Source organism: Pongo pygmaeus, chromosome 1, assembly GCF_028885625.2.
Source record: "Pongo pygmaeus isolate AG05252 chromosome 1, NHGRI_mPonPyg2-v2.0_pri, whole genome shotgun sequence".
In the NCBI taxonomy this organism is placed as follows: domain Eukaryota; kingdom Metazoa; phylum Chordata; class Mammalia; order Primates; family Hominidae; genus Pongo; species Pongo pygmaeus.
The window spans coordinates 78,527,463-78,549,034 of record NC_072373.2 but is presented as its reverse complement, the minus strand read 5'-3'; the positions used below and the strand labels follow the sequence as shown (position 1 = coordinate 78,549,034).

Below are 21,572 nucleotides of genomic sequence, written 5' to 3'. Positions count from 1 at the left end.
AGATGGCCAAAGGAGAAAGCACTTATTAATAGAAAAGGGAGAAATGGGCCGGGCACGGTGGCTCATGCCTGTAATCTCAGCACTTTGGGATTACTACTCAGGAGGCCGAGGCAGGTGGATCACTTGAGGTCAGGAGTTCGAGACCAGCCTGGCCAACATGGTGAAACCCTGTCTCTACTAAAAATACAAAAATTAGCCGGGCATGGTGGCAGACACTTGTAATCCCAGCTACTCTGGAGGCTGAGGCAGGAGAATCGCTTGAACCTGGGAGGCAGAGATTTCAGTGAGCCAAGATCGTGCCACTGCACTCCAGCCTGGGCGACAAAGTGGGACTCAAAAAAAGACAAAACAGAAAAGGGAGCGATGGCAAGAAGAAACAGAAAAAAAGTAACGAGGCTGAAAGCTGTCATAGTCATGGAAACCAAAGAAAATGGTTTACAGAGAAGCTATTTAACTTTTATATTTATATGTGATACTTGACTATTATCAATTAGTTAATACACATTTCCTGATTTACAAATGTTCTGTAAAACACTTGTAGAGTATACTTCTCTGGAAATTGTTGTAGTTTATTTTTAATGTTAACTATTTAAATCTGGGGGACACTGTATTTTCCAGGGGAACTGAACTCTCATCATGAGAATAATGAGGAAAGAACGGTAAACAGAGCTTGGATATTTAGAAATCCATTGTGGCCAGAAAGAAAGTTACATCATTTAATTGAATTGTATGGGGGTTATTTTTCCAAATATACTAAATTTTCAGTATTGCTTAAGGTAAGGTTTTCAGTATTAAAACCAGAATCTTATAGTTTTGAGTACCAAAGGAATTTGAGAGACCATAGCTAATCTCTTTAACAAATGTGGAAACCACTTAGACATTTTTCTTCCAGATTTTCTCTTTTTTTTTTTTTAATTTTAATTTTTTTATTTTTAGAGACAGTATCTTGCTGTGTCACCCAGGCTTGAGTGGACTGGTACAATCATAGCTCACTGCAGCCTTGAACTTCTGCTCAGGCTGTCCTCCTGCCTCAGCCTCTTAAGTAGCTTGGACTACCGGTACAGGCCACCATGCCTGGCTACTTTTTAGTTGTTTTGTTAGAGACAGTCTCACTGTGTTGCCCAGGTTATCTCCACAGAGTTTCAATCTATGATACCTATCCTTTCATGAAAAACGTCCTTTTGTTATCACTGTTCAGTGTCATTCTTTGATTTTAAAAGGTTAATGTATATATTAAACTGCTGCCTTCCAAATTTCTTTTAGACCTTTTAGAAACAATCTGCTTTAAAATCCCTGGCTTCCTTTTTTTTCCTCCTAAACTTCTTTCATTTCAGTACTTTCTTTCCTCCCCCAAAAAACAAAACTGTTACAAGGTAATATTTGCTGTTCAAAATATGGAAAATGCAGATGCACATGTCTTGTTTTGTTTTGTTTTTTTGAGACAGGGTCTTACTCTCTTGGCCTAGGGTATAGTGCAGTGGCGCCATCATGGCTCACTGCAGCCTCGACTTTCTGTGCTCCAGCAGTCCTCCCACCTCAGCCTCCTGAGTAGCTGGGCCTGCAGGCGTGTGCCACCATACCCAGCTAATTTATTTATTTTTGTAGAGACAGGGTCTCACTACCAGTTCAGTCTGTTCTTGAACTCCTGGGCTCAAGTGATCCTCCTTACTTGGCCTCCCAAAGTGCTGGGATTACTACTCATTAGCTACTGTATGAACGGGGTTCACTACAGCTTTGACCTCCTGGACTCAAAGCAGTCCTCCCTGCCTCAGCCTCCTGAGTAGCTGGGACTACAGGTGCCCGCCACAATGCCCTGTTAATTTTTGTATTTTTTGTAGAAACAGTTTTGTCATGTTGCCCAGGCTGGTCTCAAACTCCTGAGCTCAAGTGATCTGCATGCCTTGGCCTCCCAAAGTGCTGGCATTACAGATGTGAGCCACCACTCCCAGCTGAGGTGTACCTGTTTTGATACATCTAATTACAGTGAAAAATGCTAGTTTCTTACCAGCATTGCTCAGTTAGTCATAGAACCTTGAATTTAAAATAATGATTTTCTCTTCCTTAAACAGAGAAAGAAAGGTGTTTTTTCTTAAACAGAGAAAACCTTCAGAAGGTTTTGTTTTTGCTGATCCTCTGCCCTTAATGATTGAGATTTTTAGATACATGGCAAGTAGGACAGTAATATAAAAAGTATTAACATTGTAAAAGTAATAAAGCTTTTCAAAATTAAAATTGATATAGGTAGAGGGTATACTTATTTTGATATCCTCTATAACTGTGTGGATGGGTTTTGAAATCAGAGCTGGCAAGCTGAAGACAAATGGGACTGAGCATGCTGTTTCAAGGGTTTTGGGATTACTAATTATGTGAATTGTACCATTTTGTTACTTAAATGTGGTTATGCTGAGTGCATCTGTGCCTACTCAGCAATTGAGATTTTTTTACTAGCTTTTTCCTCCAGTGGCTTTTCTTGCCATTAAAACCTTTTTTGTTTTTTTATTGCAAATGAGAGATGGGGGTCTTGTTGGTATTGCCCAGGCTGGACTTGGACTCAAGTAATCATCCCACCCCTGCCTTCTCAGTAGCTGGGACTCCAGGCATACACCACCACACCCAGCTTTTTTTGTGGCATTTAGAATATACTCAAGGATAACACTTCTAATGTGACTTTTGCCTACTCTGATTTCATCTCCTGCCTGTCTCCCTGAGACATGACTTTTACACTTGAACATTCTTATGTAGAAAGCTGAAACTGGATCCCTTCCTTACACCTTATACAAAAATCAATTCAAGATGGATAAAAGACTTAAACGTTAGACCTAAAACCATAAAAACCCTAGAAGAAAACCTAGGCATTACCATTCAGGACATAGGCATGGGCAAGGACTTCATGTCTAAAACACCAAAAGCAATGGCAACAAAAGCCAAAATTGACAAATGGAATCTAATTAAACTAAAGAACATTCTTAAGTGGAAATTGGTTTGCTTTTCAATGGTTCTCAACTGTGGCTACAGTTTAGAGACACTTGGGGAACTTTTCAAAAAATACTATTGCCAGGCCTGGCCCCAGAAATTCTGATTTAATTGCCTGGCATGGGGCCTTGACATACAATATTTTTTTAAAACCTTGGATAACTGTGCAGCCTAAGTTGAAAACCACTGATTGGTTTTCCTTAACTCCTGTCCCCTTTTCAGAGAGGTCTTCTGGACCTTTGCTATCCTATCCAAAGTCCCCTTTACCTCTTTGCTGCCCCTTTTTACCCAGTTGAGTTTTTCATTCCCATATTTTTATTTACTTGTTTATTGTTTTGTTAAAAGTTCCATGAAGGCAGGGGCATCATCTGTATTTTCATAACATATCCTAATATCTGAAACACCAAAAAAGGCTTGTTTCTGTGTAACCTGTAGAGAATTGTTTTGCTAAATTATAGTTTAGAGAACATACCAACTACTCTAGTAGGCCTTAAAAGGACGTTGATTGTTGTTGTTATTGAGATGGAGTTTTGCTCCACGTGCAGGCTGGAGTGCAACGGCTCGATCTTGGCTCACTACAACCTCCACTTCCTGGGTTCAAGTGATTCTCCTGCCTCAGCCTCCTGACTACCTGGGATTACAGGCATGCACCACACACCCGGTTAGTTTTTATATTTTTAGTAGAGACGGGGGTTTCACCATGTTGGCAGAACTGGTCTCAAACTCCTGACCTCAAATGATTCGCCTGCCTTGGCCTCCCAAAGTGCTGGGATTACAGCATGAGCCACCGCGCCCAGCTGACGTTGGTTTTGTTATCTAAGGTTTTAATATCCAATGGCAAAGGCATATAAGAGAAGTAAATACTTTATCTCTTGGAAACAGTGTTACAGATGTGGGTTAGGTTCCCATGCAAGTGCACAAAAATTAGAGGCATTACCATAAACACCTTTGGTGGTAGAAGGAGGCTTATTGATAATGATAGAGTGCTCAGTGAATGTTCATATAAATGTGTTTGTAGGCCGGGTGCGGTGGCTCACACCTGTAATCTCAGCACTTTAGGAGGATGAGGCAAGTGGATCACCTGAGGTCAGGAGTTCAAGACCAGCCTAGCCAACATGACAAAACCCCATCTTTACTAAAAGTACAAAAATTAGCTGGGCGTGGTGGCACGTGCCTGTAGTCCCAGCTACTTGGGAGGCTGAGGCAGGAGAATCACTTGAACCCAGGAGGCGGAGGTTGCTGTGAGCCAGGATCACGCCATTGCACTCCAGCCTGAGCAACAGAGTCAGACTCCATCTCAAAAAAAAAAAAAGAAACTGCCAAATTGTTTTTCAAAGTGATTGTGCTATTTTCATTTCCAGTTCTTTAATATTCTTGCCAAAACCTGATATAATCATTCTATAATTTTAGCAATTGTATTGGATGTGTGCAGGTATTTTATTTTGGTTTAAATTTGCATTTCCCAAATACAAATGATTCTGAGTGTATTAGTTTGTTCTCACATGGCTAAAGACATACCCAAGACTGGGCAATTTATAAAGTGAAGAGGTTTAATTGACTCACAGTTCCACATGGCTGGGGAGGCCTCACAATCATGGCAGAAGGCAAAGAGGAGTAAAGCTGCGTCTTACATGGCAGCAGGCAAAGAGAGAGAACTTGTACAGGGAAACTTCCCTTTATAAAACCGTCAGATCTCTTTAGAATTATTCACTATCACGAGAACAGCACAGGAAAAACCTGTCCCCATGATTCAGTTACCTTCCTCCGGATCCCTCCCATGACATGTGGGAATTGAGGGAGATACAATTCAAGATGAGATTTGGTTGGGGACACAGCCAAACCATATCACTGAATATCTTCATATGCTTACTTGCCATTTGTATATTTCTGGTGAAGTGTCTCTTCAAATCTCCTGCCGATTTTTAAAAACTGGGTTGGTTGTTATGAGAGTTTTGTATGTATTCTTGATAAAAGTTCTTTCTCAGATCTATGATTTGACAATTTTTTTTTCCAGACTCTAGTTTGTCCTTTAGTTCTCAACAGTATCTTTCAGAAAGCAAAAGTCCAGTTTATAAATTTCATTTTTTATAGATTGTGCTTTTGGTGTTATATCTAAGAAGTCCTTATCTAACCCAGTGTCACAAAGATTTTCTCCTGTGTTTTCTCTGGAAGTTTTACAGTTTCAGGTTTTACATTTTGTCTATGGTTCATTTTTGAGTTGAGTTTCATATATGTTGTAAGGTATGAATCAGTGTTAAGTTTTTAATATTATGTACACATAATTGCTCCAATATCATTTTTGGGAAGACTGTCCTTTATCCACTGAATTTCTTTGCATTTGTCAAAAATCAAATGCTTATATGTATTTATATTTCTGGACTCTATTCTGCTCCACTGAACTATTTGTCTTATTTTTACACCAGTACCACACTGTCTTCATTGCTGTGCCTTAAGTCTTGAAAGCAAGTAGTATTCACCTTCCAATTTCATTCTTTTCAAAGCTGGCGGGGTGGGGGGTAGGGGGTGGGTGGCGCTATTCTAGAGCCAGTCTATTTCTTTATAAATTTTATAAATTTAGAATCAGCTTGACAACTTTTGTCCTCCAGTAGATTTCTTCTGAGGTTTTGTTGAGGATTGCTTTGAATCTGTAGATAAATTTGAAAATAATTGACATCTTAATATTGGGTCTTGTGATCCATGAACATGGCATAAGTTCTTATGCCATGTTTATGTAGCTTTTTAAATAATGTTTTGTAGTGTTCAATGTGTAGGTCTTACATATCTTTTGTCAGATGTATCCCTAAGTATTTCAGGTTTTTTTTTTTTTTTTTTTTTTTTTTTTTTTTTTTTGAGGCAGAGTTTCACTCTTTTTGCCCAGGCTGGAGTGCAATGGCACGATCTCTGCTCACGGCAACCTCCGCCTCCCAGGTTCAAGCGATTCTCCTGCCTCAGCCTCCCGAGTAGCTGGGATTACAGGCATGTGCCACCACGCCTGGCTAATTTTTGTATTTTTGTAGAGACAGGGTTTCTCCATGTTGGTCAGGCTAGTTTCGAACTCCCAACCTTAGGTGATCCACCCGCCTCGGCCTCCCAAAGTGCTGAGATTACAGGCATGAGCCACCGGGCCCGGCCGTATTTCATTTTTTATTGCTATTTCAAATGGCACTATATGTAATTTCTGTTTCTGATTGTTTAGTGCTGTATAGAAATGCAATTGAATTTTGTGTATTGATCTTCTATGCTTTTGTAAACTCCTATCTAGTAGGTTTTTTAAGATATCAGATTTTCTACATATGTGATCATATAATGCTAACTATTACAGACAATTTTACTTTATCCCTTCCAATCTGAATTTTTTTTGTTGTTTCTTTCTTATTTTGCTGGCTGGAACTTTTAGTATAGTGTTGAACAGAAGTGTTGAGAGAGTGGATATGCTTGCCTCATGTCTCTTCATTGAAGGGAACAGAAGGGCAAGCATACAAACTTTTGACTGTTCCCTTCTATTCCTATTTATTGAGGTTTTTGTTTTGTTTCTGTTTTTCAAATCAGGAATGGGTTGATTTTTGTCAGATACTTTTTCTGCATCCACATCATGCACTGCATAACGATGTTTCAGTCAACAATGGGCCGCATATATGACAGTGGCCTCATAAGATTATAATACCATATTTTTGCTGTACCCTTTCTATGTTTAGACATGTTTCGATATACAAATATTTCACCTTTTGTTACGTTGCCTACAGTATTCAGTACAGTAACATGCTGTGCAGGTTTGAAGCCTAGGAGCAATAGACTATACCATATAGCCTCAGTGTTCAGTAGGCTATGCCAGCTACATTTGTAAGTACACACTATGATGACACAGTGGTGAAAAGTAGAGCCAGGGTTTCACCATTTTGGCTAGACTGGTCTCGAACTCCTGATTTTAAGTGATCTGTCCACCTCAGCCTCCCAAAGTGCTGGGAATACAGGCATGAGCCACCGTGCCCAGCCAATTTTGCCTTTATTTTTGAAAGATGTTTTGCTGCATGTAGCATTCTGTTTTTATTTTTTCTTTTCAGTACTTTAAGCATGTAGCTCTACTGCTTGCAGCATTTCCCATGAGGGTTCTGCTGTTATTCTGTTTCTCTGTATGTAAAGCAACATTTTTTCTTGTTACTTTTAAGATTTTCTCTTTATCATTGGTTTTGAATACTTTGATTATGATGGGCTTTGATGTGGGTTCTTCATGTTTCTTAGACTTGGGCTTTGTTGAGTCTTTTGGATCTGGGTTTGCAGTTTTCATCAAATTTGTACCATTTTGGCCATTATTTTTTCAGTTTCTCAAGCCCCTCTATGTGTAACGCCAATTACACATAGATTAGGCTGTTTGAAGTTGTCTTAAGGTTCACTTAAGGTCTTTTTTTTTTTTTTTTAAGCTTTTTTCACTTTATCTTTCCCATTGGATAGCTTCTATTGATGGCTTCAGATTCACTATTTTTTTCCTTTGTGTGTGTGTGTGTGTGTGTTTTTTTTTAATTGGAAAGGGGAGTTTTCTTTTTCATAAAGGGTTGCAGCCTGCAGTATTCTTTCCTTTGGCAGTGTGTCTAAAATGCTAGTAATACCAATTGGTGTATTTTTTTCTCTACGTTTTGATGTTTTCATGTCTTTTATGTCTCTGTTTGTGTTCAATCTTTAGCTTGTTGAACATATAGAATACAGTTATAAAGTAGCTTTTGCTTAGACAAGGTGAAATAAGAAAAATAACTTCTGACATTCTTGTCCACTAATTCTAACATCAGTAGTCAAGACTAGGTTGGTTTCACTTGCTTGATTCCCCTCCCCACCTGCCTTGATTCTGGGATTCAGTTAAGTTACTGGGAAACTGTTTGATCTTTTCAAGTGTAGCTTTAAGGTTTGTTAGACAAGCCAGACGTGGTGACACATGCCTGTAATCCCACCTCCTGGGAAGAACCGAGGTGGGAGGATCACTTGAGACCAGCTTGGGCAACATAGTGACACCCCATCTCATTTATTTAACATAAAAAGAAGAAAAGATTTGCTAGACAAGATCAGAGCAGTATTTACATTAAGGTAATTTTCACCCACTGTTGGAGGCAAGGCTTTGCTCAGTACTCTACCTGGGCTGGGTGCAGTGGCTCACGTCTGTAATCCCAGCACTTTGGGAGGCCAAGGACAGTGGATCACCTGAGGTCAGGAGTTCAAGACCACCCTGACCAACATGGTGAAACCCCGTCTTTACTAAAAATACAAAAATTAGCCGGGCATGGTGGCAGATGCCCGTAGTCCCAACTACTTGGGAGGCAGAAGCGGGAGGATCACTTGAACCCAAGAGGCAGAGGTTTCAGTTAGCTGAGATTGCACTACTGTACTTAAGTAGCCTGGGCAACAGAGTGAGACTCTGTCTCAAAAAAAAAAAACAACAACAACAACTCTACCTAATGCCTGGTGAAGCATGTCATGTCATCTTTTTAGTCTTGGTTGTGAAATAGGTACTATTCCCAGCGCTCTGTGAACTTCAGGCACTGTTCCCCTCTGATCCTCTCAGGTCTTTCTTTGCTGGCTTGTTAACAATATTAATTCTTCCAGTCTGTGAATGTGGGCTATCTTTCCATTTATTTGTGTCTTCGATTTCTTGTATCAGTATTTTATAGTTTTCAGTGTACAGGTATTTTGCTCCCTTGGTTAGATTTACTCCTAAGAACTTTATTCTTTTTGATGCTCTAGTAAATGGGATCGTTTTCTTGATTTCCTTTTCATCTAGGTTGTTATTTGTGAAAAGAAATGCAACTGATTTTTTGTATGTTGATTTTGTATCCTGTTGCTTTACTGAGTTCATTTATTAGTTTCAGCAGTTTTTGTGAAATTTTAGAGTTTTCTACTTAAAAGATCATGTCATCTGCAAACAGGGATAGTTTTACCTTCCTTCTGATTTGTGATGCCTTTTATTCCTTTTTTTGGTCTGATTGTTGTTGCTAGTCCTTCCAGCACTGTGTTGAATAGAAATGGTAAAAGTGGACATTCTAGCTGTGTACTAGATTTCAGGAAAAAGCCTTCAGGTTTTTCCCATTGATTATGATGTTAGCTGTGGGATTTTTGTAAATGACCTTTATTATGTTGAGGAATTTTCCTCTGTACCTATTTTGTTGAGAGTTTTTATCATGAAAGGATGTTCAACTTTGTCACATGGTTTTCTGCATTTATTAAGGTGATCATTTGGTTTTTACTTTTCATTCTGTTAAACTGTGGTATATCACATTGATTTGCATATGTTAAACCAATCATGCATTCTAGGGATAAATCAAACTTGGTTTAATGTGTTATTGAGAAGGATTGGTATTGTCTTGATTTTAAGTGGGGAAGTTAAGGTTCATTTTATGATTCTTTTAAGCTTGAATGTTCTGCGATGGCTAGAGTTAAATCGGATATTCTATAACCCTGTGGTTAAATTGTGTATTACTACTTTGTGTTCCTTCATAAGAATATGGAGAAGCTGAACTTGACATTTTATTTTCATTTTTGTTTAGTTGTAACATTGGACATTTTAATACGCTTGCTTACTAACACTTCTCTAGTGAATTGTCTGTTCATAGCTTTACTCTTTGGGCTGCTTTGATTTGTTGAATTCTTATAACATATTTACATTTTGTCAAGTGTTGATTATTTTCTTCATTGACCATCAATTTAATTTTTTTTTTTTTTTTTGAGACAGAGTCTTGCTCTGTCGCCCAGGCTGGAGTGCAGTGGCACGATCTCCACTCACCGCAAGCTCTGCCTTCCAGGTTGAAGCCATTCTCCTGCCTCAGCCTCCCGAGTAGCTGGGACTACAGGCACCCACCACCATGCCCGGCTAATTTTTTGTATTTTTAGTAGAGACGGGTTTCACCGTGTTAGCCAGGATGATCTCGATCTCCTGACCTCACGATCCACCTGCCTCAGCCCTCCAAAGTGCTGGGATTACAGGCGTGAGCCACCGCGCCCGGCCCAATTTGATTTTTTAACCATTATTTTTCTCTTAATGCTGGACAGTATGTTTAGTAGGCTTGCTTCTTAAAGTTTTGCTATGAAATAGATGCCTCTGTTCTAGTTAAAAGTGAAACTTCATTCAAAACAAAGAAATGTAAATAGGCAGTGTGGGGATATATTCCTCAGGAGTACTGAGCTGAAGGTAATCAGTTAGTAGTTAAAGCCAAAGGAGCTAATGAGATTTCCTAGACAAGAGTTTAGATAAGAAGGGAAGTGGGGATAGGACGAAGAGCGCTAGAGGAAAGATTGACCTTAAATGGAATGAGAAGAAAGATAAACTTTCTGTATTGTAGTGATTCTCAAACTACTTTCAGTTAGAATCACCTGAAGAATTTTTTTTAAAAAAAGAGTTGATGCCCAGTTGCCCCCCTGCCCCCAGATTTGTATACAGCAAGAGTTGAGAATCACTGCTTAGAATATATCTGCTTATAATAAGTCGGTAGGTCTTAACATCTTTGTAAGTCTTAGTCAAGCTGGAAGACTTGCTATAGAGTGCTGGGCCCCTTCCTCAGAGTTTGATTCAGTAGGTCTGGGTTGGGACCTGAGAATTTTCATTTTTATCGTATTTCTAGAGAAACATGGTTTCTGTAGAATCACATGTCTCAGAAACATTGTTCCTTTTTTTTTTTTTTGAGACGGAGTCTTGGTCTGTCACCCAGGCTGTAGTACAGTGGCACGATCTCGGCTCACTGCACCCTCCACCTTCCGGGTTCAAGTGATTCTCCTGCCTCAGCCTCCTGGGTAGTTGGGATTACAGGCGCCTGCCACCATGCCTGGCTAATTTTTGTATTTTTAGTAGAGACGGGGTTTCACCATGTTGGCCAGGCTGGTCTTGAACTCCTGACCTCAGGTGATCACCTGCCTCAGTCTCCCAAAGTGCTGGGATTACAGGCATGAGCCATCGTGCCTGGCCAGAAACATGGTTCTGCGAACCGCAGTAGCAGTAGGTGTAGGAAGGAAAGGTTGGATGTTAGATACAGGTTGGTTTGGAGATTTGCTCCTAGAAAGTTTAAGGAGTTCTTTTCTCATGATGTTGCTTTCTCTCTAATGTACAGAAAGGGTCTTCACCAAGAGTGTTGCTTGAGTAATAATGGTGTTCAGAAAAGTCCAAGATTTGAGGATTCTTAGTTAAATAGCTTGAGCAAGTTGACTGTTTTTCTTGATACATCAGTTCCTTTTTTTTTCACCTGATGAAAAAGCTCTTTGAATTTTAATTTTGTCAGGTAGTGAATATTTACTGTCCTCTTTTGTCACCGTAGATGAATAGTTTTTCTATATCTTTGTACATGTTACCAGTAAATTTGCCAATAGGATAGATTTTGGTAGTACATTCTCTTTTCACAACATCATCATCATTAGCGGTCTTGGGGTATAATTAATTGTATACATTTTTCTACATATAGTAGCAAATTGTATTAGTGTAGTCCTATTGGTTGTAGGTCAGTCTTTTTTCAGGTTGTCGGTTGTCTCAAGGAAAGATGGTTTATTGTAAATGTATACATGAAAAGCAAAATGGTTATCTACACTGTTATGTGGGAGGAGGCAGCATAGTGTAATGGATTGAACCCGACACCCTAGTTTCAAATTCAATCTAATTTAGTCTTTATGTGTAAAAATCAAGACAGTGACTACATCGTAAAGTTGTTTGACTGAAATGAGATAATAGATGTGAGAATGCCTGATAAATTTTATGGCACTATACAAACGTTGGGTGGCATTTTACATGCATATAAAATGACATCTCTGCTGATTCTGTAATTGACAAATACAAAACTAACGGATGAAACGAAATTTATAAAAGTAAAGTGGATATAGGCTTTACTTTGATGCTTTTTGCGTGGTATACCTGTTCTATACTATCTTTGGCTCCTGTGTTTCAGTTCTCAGTGTTTTCAGCTATTGATCATTTCTGTGGTAGAATTAGCCATCTTCTACCCTAATGCTACAATAACCCCTCAAAAACAAAAACAAAAACAACCCTCAGGTTGATATGTGTCTACAACTTAATTAAATTGAAGGGAAATAGCATGAGACATAATTTTCCTATTTCTCCTATCTATTAATAGACCAAGTTAGGGTACGTCACCAAGATGAGGGTACATTAGCTCTAAAGATGAGGATTCTCTTTGTATTTGAATGCTTATGAAAATGTTATTTATTTCTAACCACTTCTCATATGTAAGGGAACTTTATATATGCTTTGAAAAAAGTTGATACTATTTTTGAATATTTAGTCCACAGCGATGAAATAGGTTATTTTTATATACCTTGTGTTTGTGAGATGTTTTACCTTTTACAAAATGAAGAGAACATAGAATGTTGTTTCTGTTCTAAACTGTTAAAATTAATAGAGCTTTGTTGGGCAGATATTGCCTGATGATACAGGGATGTAATATGTAGGGGAATGAAGGTGTCTTCCTGTCATTTGGATTCCATGTGCATAGGTTGATGTGTCAGTCATTTCAAGCATATTAAATTGGATAATACATCTTTTTAAAATAGACAGTCTCAATGGGTTCACTGTGTTTTAACTATTCACGACAGCATGGAATTATAACCCTTATTCTCTGTGATAGAGTTAAGCAGTTATAAACCATATATAACTGATATGTTTCACAAGTGCATGATAGCTTATTATGATCAATTTTATTGTGTATTGGTTATTGGAATTTGACGGTTAAAAAGTTCTATGAAATTATCATTGATATGGGAAGATTTTTCAGAATTTCTGTGAACATTTGAATTTACTGAGTTTTTCATCCTTATTTTTCTTTCTTATGTACATCTTAAGGACTGGGGTTTTAAGGGGTGTGGCAGGAGGTTTTGGACTCGATGAGTTTCCACCGAAATGTCGGAGAAGTCAGGCCAGAGCACAAAAGCAAAGGATGGGAAAAAGTATGCAACACTCAGTTTATTTAATACTTACAAGGGGAAATCATTAGAAACACAGAAAACCACAGGTGAGTAAAATCAAGTGACACTTATGTTTTTCATGGTTTGTTTTGTTACTGTAAGTGATACACCTGCTGCTGTGAGAAGCTAGGATGTACCCAAGTTAATACAACGCTATTTACATTTGCCTTTTTGTGCATGCACACATTTTTCAGAGGATATGTGATAAACATCTTATAATTGAAAATTTATACTTTCATAGAGCCCTTTAAAAATATTTTTGTTTTTCTCTGTTGTCAGCAGAAAAAAGGTAGAAGTGTATGGCTCTAAAGGGGAAACTCAGTCAATGAGATTGATAGGCACAGACCTATATATTAGTGGGAATTTAGTATCTTTTTAGTTATAGACTAGAGAAAGTCCTATGTTTTGTGTGTGTGTGTGTGTGTGTGTGTGTGTGTGTGTGTTAGATACTGTGACCTAGTGAATATAGTGAAAACTGAAAATCATGCATGGCATATTAACAGTATTCTTTATGAACATAAAGTCAATACATTTATTCTCTAACATTCTAAGTTTTGAGTTTGAAATAGATTCTCTGAAAAAATATCAGTATTATCAATGTTTTCTGTAGTGTGTTGAATTGCATTGTTAAAATTTTTAAGGAATCTGTTAAATGCTGTTAAATGGCTTGATTTCTACACTGAATTGTGTTGCAGGTGTGTAGCTTAGTTTTAAAATTATTATCTTAAAATACGTGAATGAAAATCAGGGATTGCATTAATTCCTATTGTTTTTCTATATTGTTTGAGGAATAAAATGGGTAATAAAATAGATGTTCTAAGAAAGTTGATGTTATTGATCTTTAGTTGCAGCTCGACATGGATTACAGAGTCTTGGAAAAGTCGGTATTTCACGGCGTATGCCTCCACCTGCTAACCTCCCGAGTCTTAAAGCAGAAAACAAAGGCAATGATCCTAATGTAAACATTGTACCTAAAGATGGCACAGGGTGGGCATCAAAACAAGAACAACATGAAGAAGAAAAGTGAGTCGAAGTCTGTTAAAGAATGAAGCCCTTCCCCTTTCTTTGTAGGGAACTTATGTTTGAGTACCTGCTATTTGCTAAGTGTTATGCTGTCTGTATTACATATTACATATTTTATACTCTTTAAAGTCTTTTGACTATAGTAACTTTTGGTTAATTTTCCCTATTAAAAGTATTTCAATTTGTCAGGGTAGAACAGATGACAGAATTGGGAATCACAACCTTGCTTATGTCATAGCCTTTATTAGGCTCCCCGCTCTCATACTACCACCAACTCAGGTATTCCCTTTCCAATATGATTAAGAGTTGACTCCGATACCTAAATTCCATGATACTAAGGATGTCTGCCAATTTACTGTGTATCTCCAGCATTTAAATGGCCTGATGTTTCATAGGTGCTCAAGTAATAATTTGTATATACTGTAGCAAGAAAGCTAGGATAGAATTAATAGTGTCCATCTTAGTCATCGTTCTTTCAACAACTATTTAGACTTCTGTGTGTCAAGGATTTTGCCAGGCTCTTAGCTAATTGAATGACCAAGCCTAAATAGTGGTAATTTTAAAAAAATAAGACAAGCCATTGGATACTTGATGTTTTCTTGTCTATCTCTTATCAAAATTCTATACTCCTGCCTGGGGAGATTTATATAGTAAATTTGACTACTTCTGTAGTAGTGTATCAAATATTTAAATGCTTGTTAGCTGTAGTAAAATTATTTTATAGTAATGAGTCAGTTATAGGTATGAGTGTCCCAGAAATACATTGCATTTTGTGAGCCTCTTAACTACTTTCTTATTTTTAAGCATTACCTCATTACAACAATTGAATAAAACTGTACACCCTTTCAAAATACCTTTTACTCATGTGAATGCATTAGGCAGGTTGCTGTTACCTCTTTGAATAACAGTAGTAAGTACAGTGGTGATCCTGTTGACTGCCAAGTGGAGAGTTTGCTTAGCTTTAGCCCTCAACTAATTTCACCAGTCCAGACTATATGTATGTTTATACTGCAATTTTTAATTATAAGTGTTCACTTCTTCAAAACAGATATTTGGTAACTGTGTTTAATTAAAAGTGTGTGTGTGTGTGTGTTTTAAACAAAATGGAAAACAAGCAAAACTCATCTCATTGGGTTATTCAAAGGCAGAGATGAAAGAGATAAGAATAGCCATAATTCATTTAAAGGAATGTTGCACAGAGAAAACATTTATAGGAGATTTACCAATGAATAAACATGTAGCCAAAATAATTTGTACACAGGTTTACCTTAAATATAATATTGATTTTATTTAAACATACAGTATCTGAAATAATGGATTCATATTTTTTTTAAGAACACCAGAAGTGCCACCAGCACAGCCAAAACCTGGGGTTGCAGCTCCCCCAGAAGTAGCACCTGCTCCCAAATCATGGGCCAGTAACAAGCAAGGTGGGCAAGGAGATGGTAAGTGGACATTAGTTGGGGAAACTGCCTAGGCTTGATAGTTACTGAACAGCCATGCAGGAGATAAGGGGTGGACTGTGTTTTGGTAGAGCCATAAAGCATTGTTAAAGGATATACTCGAGGCTCTTAAAAAGGTTTTTTAAAAAATCTCTTGGGCTAGCTAAATTCCATTGTCAAGAGCCATGTATGAGTCAATGATATTGGTTAAGAAAAGGAGTCTTTAAGGTACCCTCTGCCCCACATTATTTTATCTTTACCCCTACATATCCAAGCAAAGTTTGTACCTTCAAAGTATCTAGCCATCGCATAGATTGTTAGAAACCATACTCATTTTTCATCTGTGTCCCCAACCTCTCCTGTTTCAGACATGCTACCACGATTCCTGAGAGGAGAAGAGCTAGAAAGTAGCCATAAAGCACCACTGCTGTAATATTCCCCTTTCCCCCAGGGAATGATGGAATCCCCAGCAGAATTTAGTTTTCCCACTTTCAAAACAGGAACTGTCTAAAAAACATTCTATGGAAGAACCAATCTGGGCCCTCAAGCTAATAAAACTAGGTCTTTTAATTTATAGAAGTACAAAAAAATAGGTAGATAGGAAGTTGGGTGAATAGTGAGGTGTAATAATCTCAGCTGTAAATTAAATCAAAGTAAAGTAGATGAAGCAGTAAATTAAATAAAAGCATTTTAGCCTCATCTTGATCTTGGAGAGTTTATTCGTCAAACGCTATTTCAATAATATGATTTGAACGAATTCTGAGAATTCTTAGCAAAGGAATTTGATGTGTATTGAAAATGTAAGGAGTCATAATGAAAGAGAAACAAGAGAAGCTCTTCACTTGCGTGGTCATCTTAAATGAGTCCTCTGGAATGGTACTGGTAGATTACTGTCTTAGACTTTCATCTCCTCATGGCTGATCATTAGCTTTTCAAAGGAGTCTAGATGAATTTTAAAGTTTTATGGCTATGAATAGTCATCACTGAAATGTGGAATAATTTATGAGAAAGAGGCAGAGAGCTCTATCCTGGGAGAGTGGTTTGTATTATCTTCAGTATAAAAGTTACCTTTAATGTTTTTTTAAAAAAAATCTATAGGAATCCAAGTGAATAGTCAGTTTCAACAAGAATTTCCCAGCCTGCAGGCAGCTGGGGATCAGGAAAAAAAAGAAAAGGAAACAAGTGATGACAACTATGGACCTGGACCCAGTTTACGTCCACCAAGTAAGAGTACTTTCTCTTTAATACAAAATGAGATCATATTTGTGTATTATCTTGCAGTACAACCTCCTGCTTGCTGTTGTATATATTATTTGCCTAGTTTGAAAAGGCAGACTTTGTACTGTAGTCACTTGCTACTCAGGTATGATTTTTGCACCGACAGTATCACCATAACTTGAGAACATGTTAGAAATGTGTCATCTTGGGCCTTGCATCCAAATTACTAAAGCGAAATCTACATTTTAACAAGATGTCCAGGTGACTTTCATGTATACCAATATTTGGATTTTTTTATATTAGTTTTTGAGCAAGCTTCCCTAATATATAACTATTTACTTACTACTGTATTAATATTCGGTGATTCCTCACTTTCTGAGCTCAAACTGAGGAAACAAATGATTTTGGATAGTGAGGGATAGTTTATGTACGTTACAAAGCAAAAACTAAAAATAGAAGTATAAAATGTTCGAGGGATTTTTAAATGTCTTCTTAATTGTGATAGCTTCATATTGTCATTACCAAGTATCTTAAAGGACCTTGTTTACATGGGGAGGTTCGTCTATGACAGAAGTGTTTACAAATTCCATATTTCTAATAACCTGATATATTTCACATTTTTTGGCTCTTGTCAGATCTAAATAAATCAAAATCTTACTTTTCAAGCGTCATAATGTGGTTGGTGCATTTGTATTAGATGTGCTGACTCCTCTATTTTTTTGTTCAGTTGAATTTTCACCAGTTATCTATTGCTGCATAACAAATTTAGCAATGTAAAACAACAAACTGAACTATACTTATGATATCCCACTGTATCTGAAGGTCAGGAATCCAGGGTCAGTTTAGCTTGAGGTTCTTGCCAAGGGACTCTCTCTCAAAGCTGCAATGAAGCTGTCTGAAGCTGACTTGACTGGGGCTGTACTTCCAAACTGACTGGTGTAACTGTTGGCTCTTTAGTTTCGTGGTCTCTTAGTGGGGCTGCTTATGACATGGCTTCTGCAGAATACATGATGAGAGACAGACACCCTCCACCCAAGACAGAAGCCCACAGTCTTTAATAACTTAATCTGGAGAGGGACATGCTATCACTTCTGCCAAATTCTACAGGTTACACAGACCAACCCTGCTATATTGTGAGAAGGGACTATACTTAGTGTAAATACCAGAAGATAAAGATCATTTGGGCTATCCAGCAGACTGGTTACCATGCAGTGTTTCTTAGCAAAACCACTTGGCTGTTTTATTTGGTTAAGTGTAATTACACCAGATAATTTCACGCAATCTGTTCACTTGGGGGCATCTGTAACTAGCAATGATATACTGGAAACAGACAAATGAGAATATCACTGTCAACCCTTCCAGATTGTAGAAGTCCCATCTTCCTTCCCTCAGGAAACCTCAGGTGTGTCACTCTGAAACGTGGCCATCTGATATATGGAGAACAGTGATTTTAATCTCTATACCAAATATTGATAAAGCTTCATAGAGAAGTTCCAATATTTTCTTCTCCCACCCCAGTATTTGCTTGTGGTGACACCCTCTGAGGTACATCCTCTCCACTTTGGAAGCCACTACTACCCAAACAACTTGAAAGCATTAGTAGGACCTGGATTAGACTTTGCCTGCTCTTTCACTCTGCTTACTTGCTTTCATTTTCCTGAAACACATTTTGGTTTCACTTTGTTCCATTTTCAAATTTTTATGTTTTTCCTTTTTTCTCTGCCTTCATACTAGATGTTGCTTGTTGGAGAGATGGTGGTAAGGCTGCTGGCTCACCTTCTTCATCTGATCAAGATGAAAAGCTCCCTGGCCAGGATGAAAGCACAGCTGGAACATCAGAGCAAAATGATATCCTCAAAGTGGTGGAAAAGAGGATAGCTTGTGGTCCTCCACAGGCTAAACTGAATGGACAGCAGGCTGCTCTCGCTTCCCAGTATAGAGCTATGATGCCTCCTTATGTGAGTATTGTTAAATGAACAAACAGTCAAACAAGTGGTTTTTGATCTGGGGTCCAAGGAGCGAATTGTTATAGGGAAGAGTTTAGGTCTTCATTTTCATTAACATCTAACTAAAAATTAGCATTCTCTTTTATTGTACGGTATATTGTGAGAAGGGACTACACATGGTGTAAACACCAGAAGATAGAGATCATTTGGGCTATCCGGGGAACTGGTTACCACGCAGTGTTTCTTAGCAAAAACACCTAGCTGTTTTATTTGGTTAAGTGTAGTTGTACCAGATAGGAAACAAATCACAGGAGTATCAGCAGTATCTTTATTATTAACAGGGATTGTAGATATTTTCATATCACATTACATTCAACATTACTTCAAAATAATTATTAGACCCATAGATAATGATCTCATAAAGAAGCACGTACATTACCATACCACAGATTTATTTTGTAAATACAGAGAACAATAACACTAAAATTCTGTTTAATGTAATTGTTCTTCTTTGCAATATTTTTGTATTTTACATTATACATTTAAAATGTTTTCCTGAGAGGAGGTCCATAGGTCCATAGGATTCATCAGACTGCCAAAGGGGTGGTTCATGGAAAAAATGATAAAGAACACTTGCTGTAGTTTCAGAGTTTTTATTTGTGTACTTTTAATATTTTTTTCAATTTTTTTCAATTTTTTTCAATTTTTTTTTTTTTTTTGGAGACAGAGTCTTGTTCTTTCGCCTAGGCTGGAGTACAGTGGCATGATCTCAACTCACTGCACCCTCTGCCCCTGGGTTCAAACAATTCTTGTGCCTCCGCCTCCCGAGTAGCTGAAATTACAGGCATGTGCCACCACACCTGGCTTTTTTTTTTTTTTTTTTTTTAAGTAGAGATGGGGTTTTGCCTTGTTGGCAAGGCTGGTTTTGAACTCCTGGCCTCAAGTAGTCTGCCCACATTGGCCTCTCAGAGTGTTGGGATTACAGACATGAGCCACCTCACCTGGCCTTTAAACTTTTTTTTAATGGAAAATTTTAAACATGTACAAAAATAAAGATAACAGTGCAATGAATCTACCTCTTTTCCTACCATTTTTTTTTTTTTTTTTTTTTTGAAACAGAGTCTCGCTCTGTCACCCAGGCTAGAGTGCAGTGGCATGATGTCGGCTCACTGCAACCTCTGCCTCCTAGGTTCAAGCAATTAACCTAGCCTTAGCCTCCTGAGTAGCTGAGATTATAGCCGCCCACCACCATACCTGGCTAATTTTTATATTTTTAGTAGAGACAGGATTTTGCCATGTTGGCAAGGTTGGTCTTGAACTCCTAACCTCAAGTGATCCACCCGCCTCAGCCTCCCAAAGTGCTGGGATTATAGGCATGAGTCACCATGCCCGCTCTTTTCCTACCACTTTGGATTACTAAAGCAAATCCAAGATATTTCATCAGTAAATATTTTAAGTTCTATTTTAAAGGATAAAGACTTGGGGAGAAAGTTTGCAATGCTGTTATACGTAAAAAGAAAACTAATTCCTTGATATTCTCAAATATTATGTTAGTATTCCAGTAATTGTCTCATAATTAGGATCCAGGCAACATCCATTCGTTGAGATTGGTTCATATTTCTTTTAAGAATCTTGTTATCTATAGATATTTCCATCTCCTGTTTCCTTTTGAGCTTATCTGTTATAATTTGTTAACCTGTGAAGTTCCTCAGATTTTGGATTTTGTTGTTTCTATCTTTAATTTCATTTATTATATACTCTAGCACTCACCCCTGCCCTCCCACCACATTTTCTAAATTATTAGATTTGGTGTCCTCATTCTTTGTTTACTTTCAGCCCAACGTAAAGTTGTAGAGCAAGTCACATGTGCCTGGATACATCCATTTAGTTTTACCGAAGACTCATTACTCTCATAGGAAACAAAAATCTAGGTCATATTTATTTAGTTTGTTGTTTAACTCCTAATGTTTGAATCCTAAATATCCATCATATTTTCCATTCCTTCATATTGTTGATTTTATTTAAAAATATGGAATGCTTCATGAATTTGTATGTTATTTTTATGCGGGGGCTGTGCTAATCTCTGTATTGTTCCAATTTTGCTGCCAAAGTGAGCATATACATTACTATTTTTTAATCATTCTAGACTAACAGAGGGAAATGAATGATTAAATACAATTACTTGTTAAATGTTTTTCACTCTGACGCCTAGGCTGGAGTGCAGTGGCACCATCTCGGCTCACTGCAGCCTCCACCTCCCAGGTTCAAGCGATTCTCCCGCCTCAACCTTCCAAGTAGCTGGGATTACAGGGGCACACCACCACGCCCAGCTAATTCTTGTATTTTTAGTAGAGACAGGGTTTCACCATGTTGGCTGGGCTAGTCTCAATCTCCTGACTTCAGGTGATCCTTCCACCTCGGCCTCCCAAAGTGCTGGGATTACAGGCGTGAGCCACCGTGCCTGGCCGTTAAATGTTTTCCTAAAAGAAGTTTGGGAGTATGCTGACCTGGCCTTGAAAAATGATTTATACCCAGTTACTTTTTTTCTAATCGTTTTCAAATTGTGCTACCCAAGACCCCTGAACTTTCAGGTGAGAGGGGGTAGGATAGGAAAGAGGAGAGACCACGTGGGCATCATTCCCACTTTCATCAGTGATTATATTTGAATAAAGTGTTCCACTAATTAACAAAAACATTTAAATATCACTACTGTATACTGAGAATTTAAAATTTGTTTCTAAAATGAATTTTCTGGCAAATTCCTAGACTTTAAGCGTTTTTTAAGACCACATGAAGTTATGTCTGGAATGACCAGATGAAGGATTTAATGCAACTTTAGCTATGAACATATGCCTCCAGTAGTGTCTTTATTAACTTCAGTATAGAAGTGTGATGCAACTGAAAATTCTCCAGAGTATCCCTCAAAGTTTCCCCAGCTGAGTTTCAGCTGTTGCTTGACTTAATTAACATTGCTTCAACCTGACTTAAGAGAAATTTCTTCTCTCTTCTCTCTTTTTTTTTTTAATAAAGA

At 37.9% G+C, this 21,572-nt stretch overlaps 1 protein-coding gene and 1 pseudogene across 18 annotated transcripts in view; one reads left to right on the top strand and one right to left on the bottom strand.

Moving 5' to 3' along the window:
• The window catches only part of PRRC2C (proline rich coiled-coil 2C), a 108,281-nt gene that overhangs the window by 13,947 nt on the left and 72,762 nt on the right, over positions 1–21,572 (top strand). For 13 of the 18 annotated variants that reach the window (XM_054481941.2, XM_063648755.1, XM_063648775.1 and 10 more), the window contains exons 2-6: positions 12,791–12,959; positions 13,758–13,935; positions 15,271–15,380; positions 16,476–16,601; positions 18,330–18,553. In XM_054481941.2, coding sequence (XP_054337916.1) covers positions 12,848–12,959; positions 13,758–13,935; positions 15,271–15,380; positions 16,476–16,601; positions 18,330–18,553 — 750 coding nt within the window. In that variant the 5' untranslated portion in view covers positions 12,791–12,847. The remainder of the gene's footprint in view (positions 1–12,790; positions 12,960–13,757; positions 13,936–15,270; positions 15,381–16,475; positions 16,602–18,329; positions 18,554–21,572) is intronic. The other 5 variants (XM_054482820.2, XM_054482277.2, XM_054482026.2 and 2 more) reach the window with 3 other exon arrangements.
• Positions 20,565–20,665, bottom strand: LOC129023414 (U6 spliceosomal RNA; annotated as a pseudogene).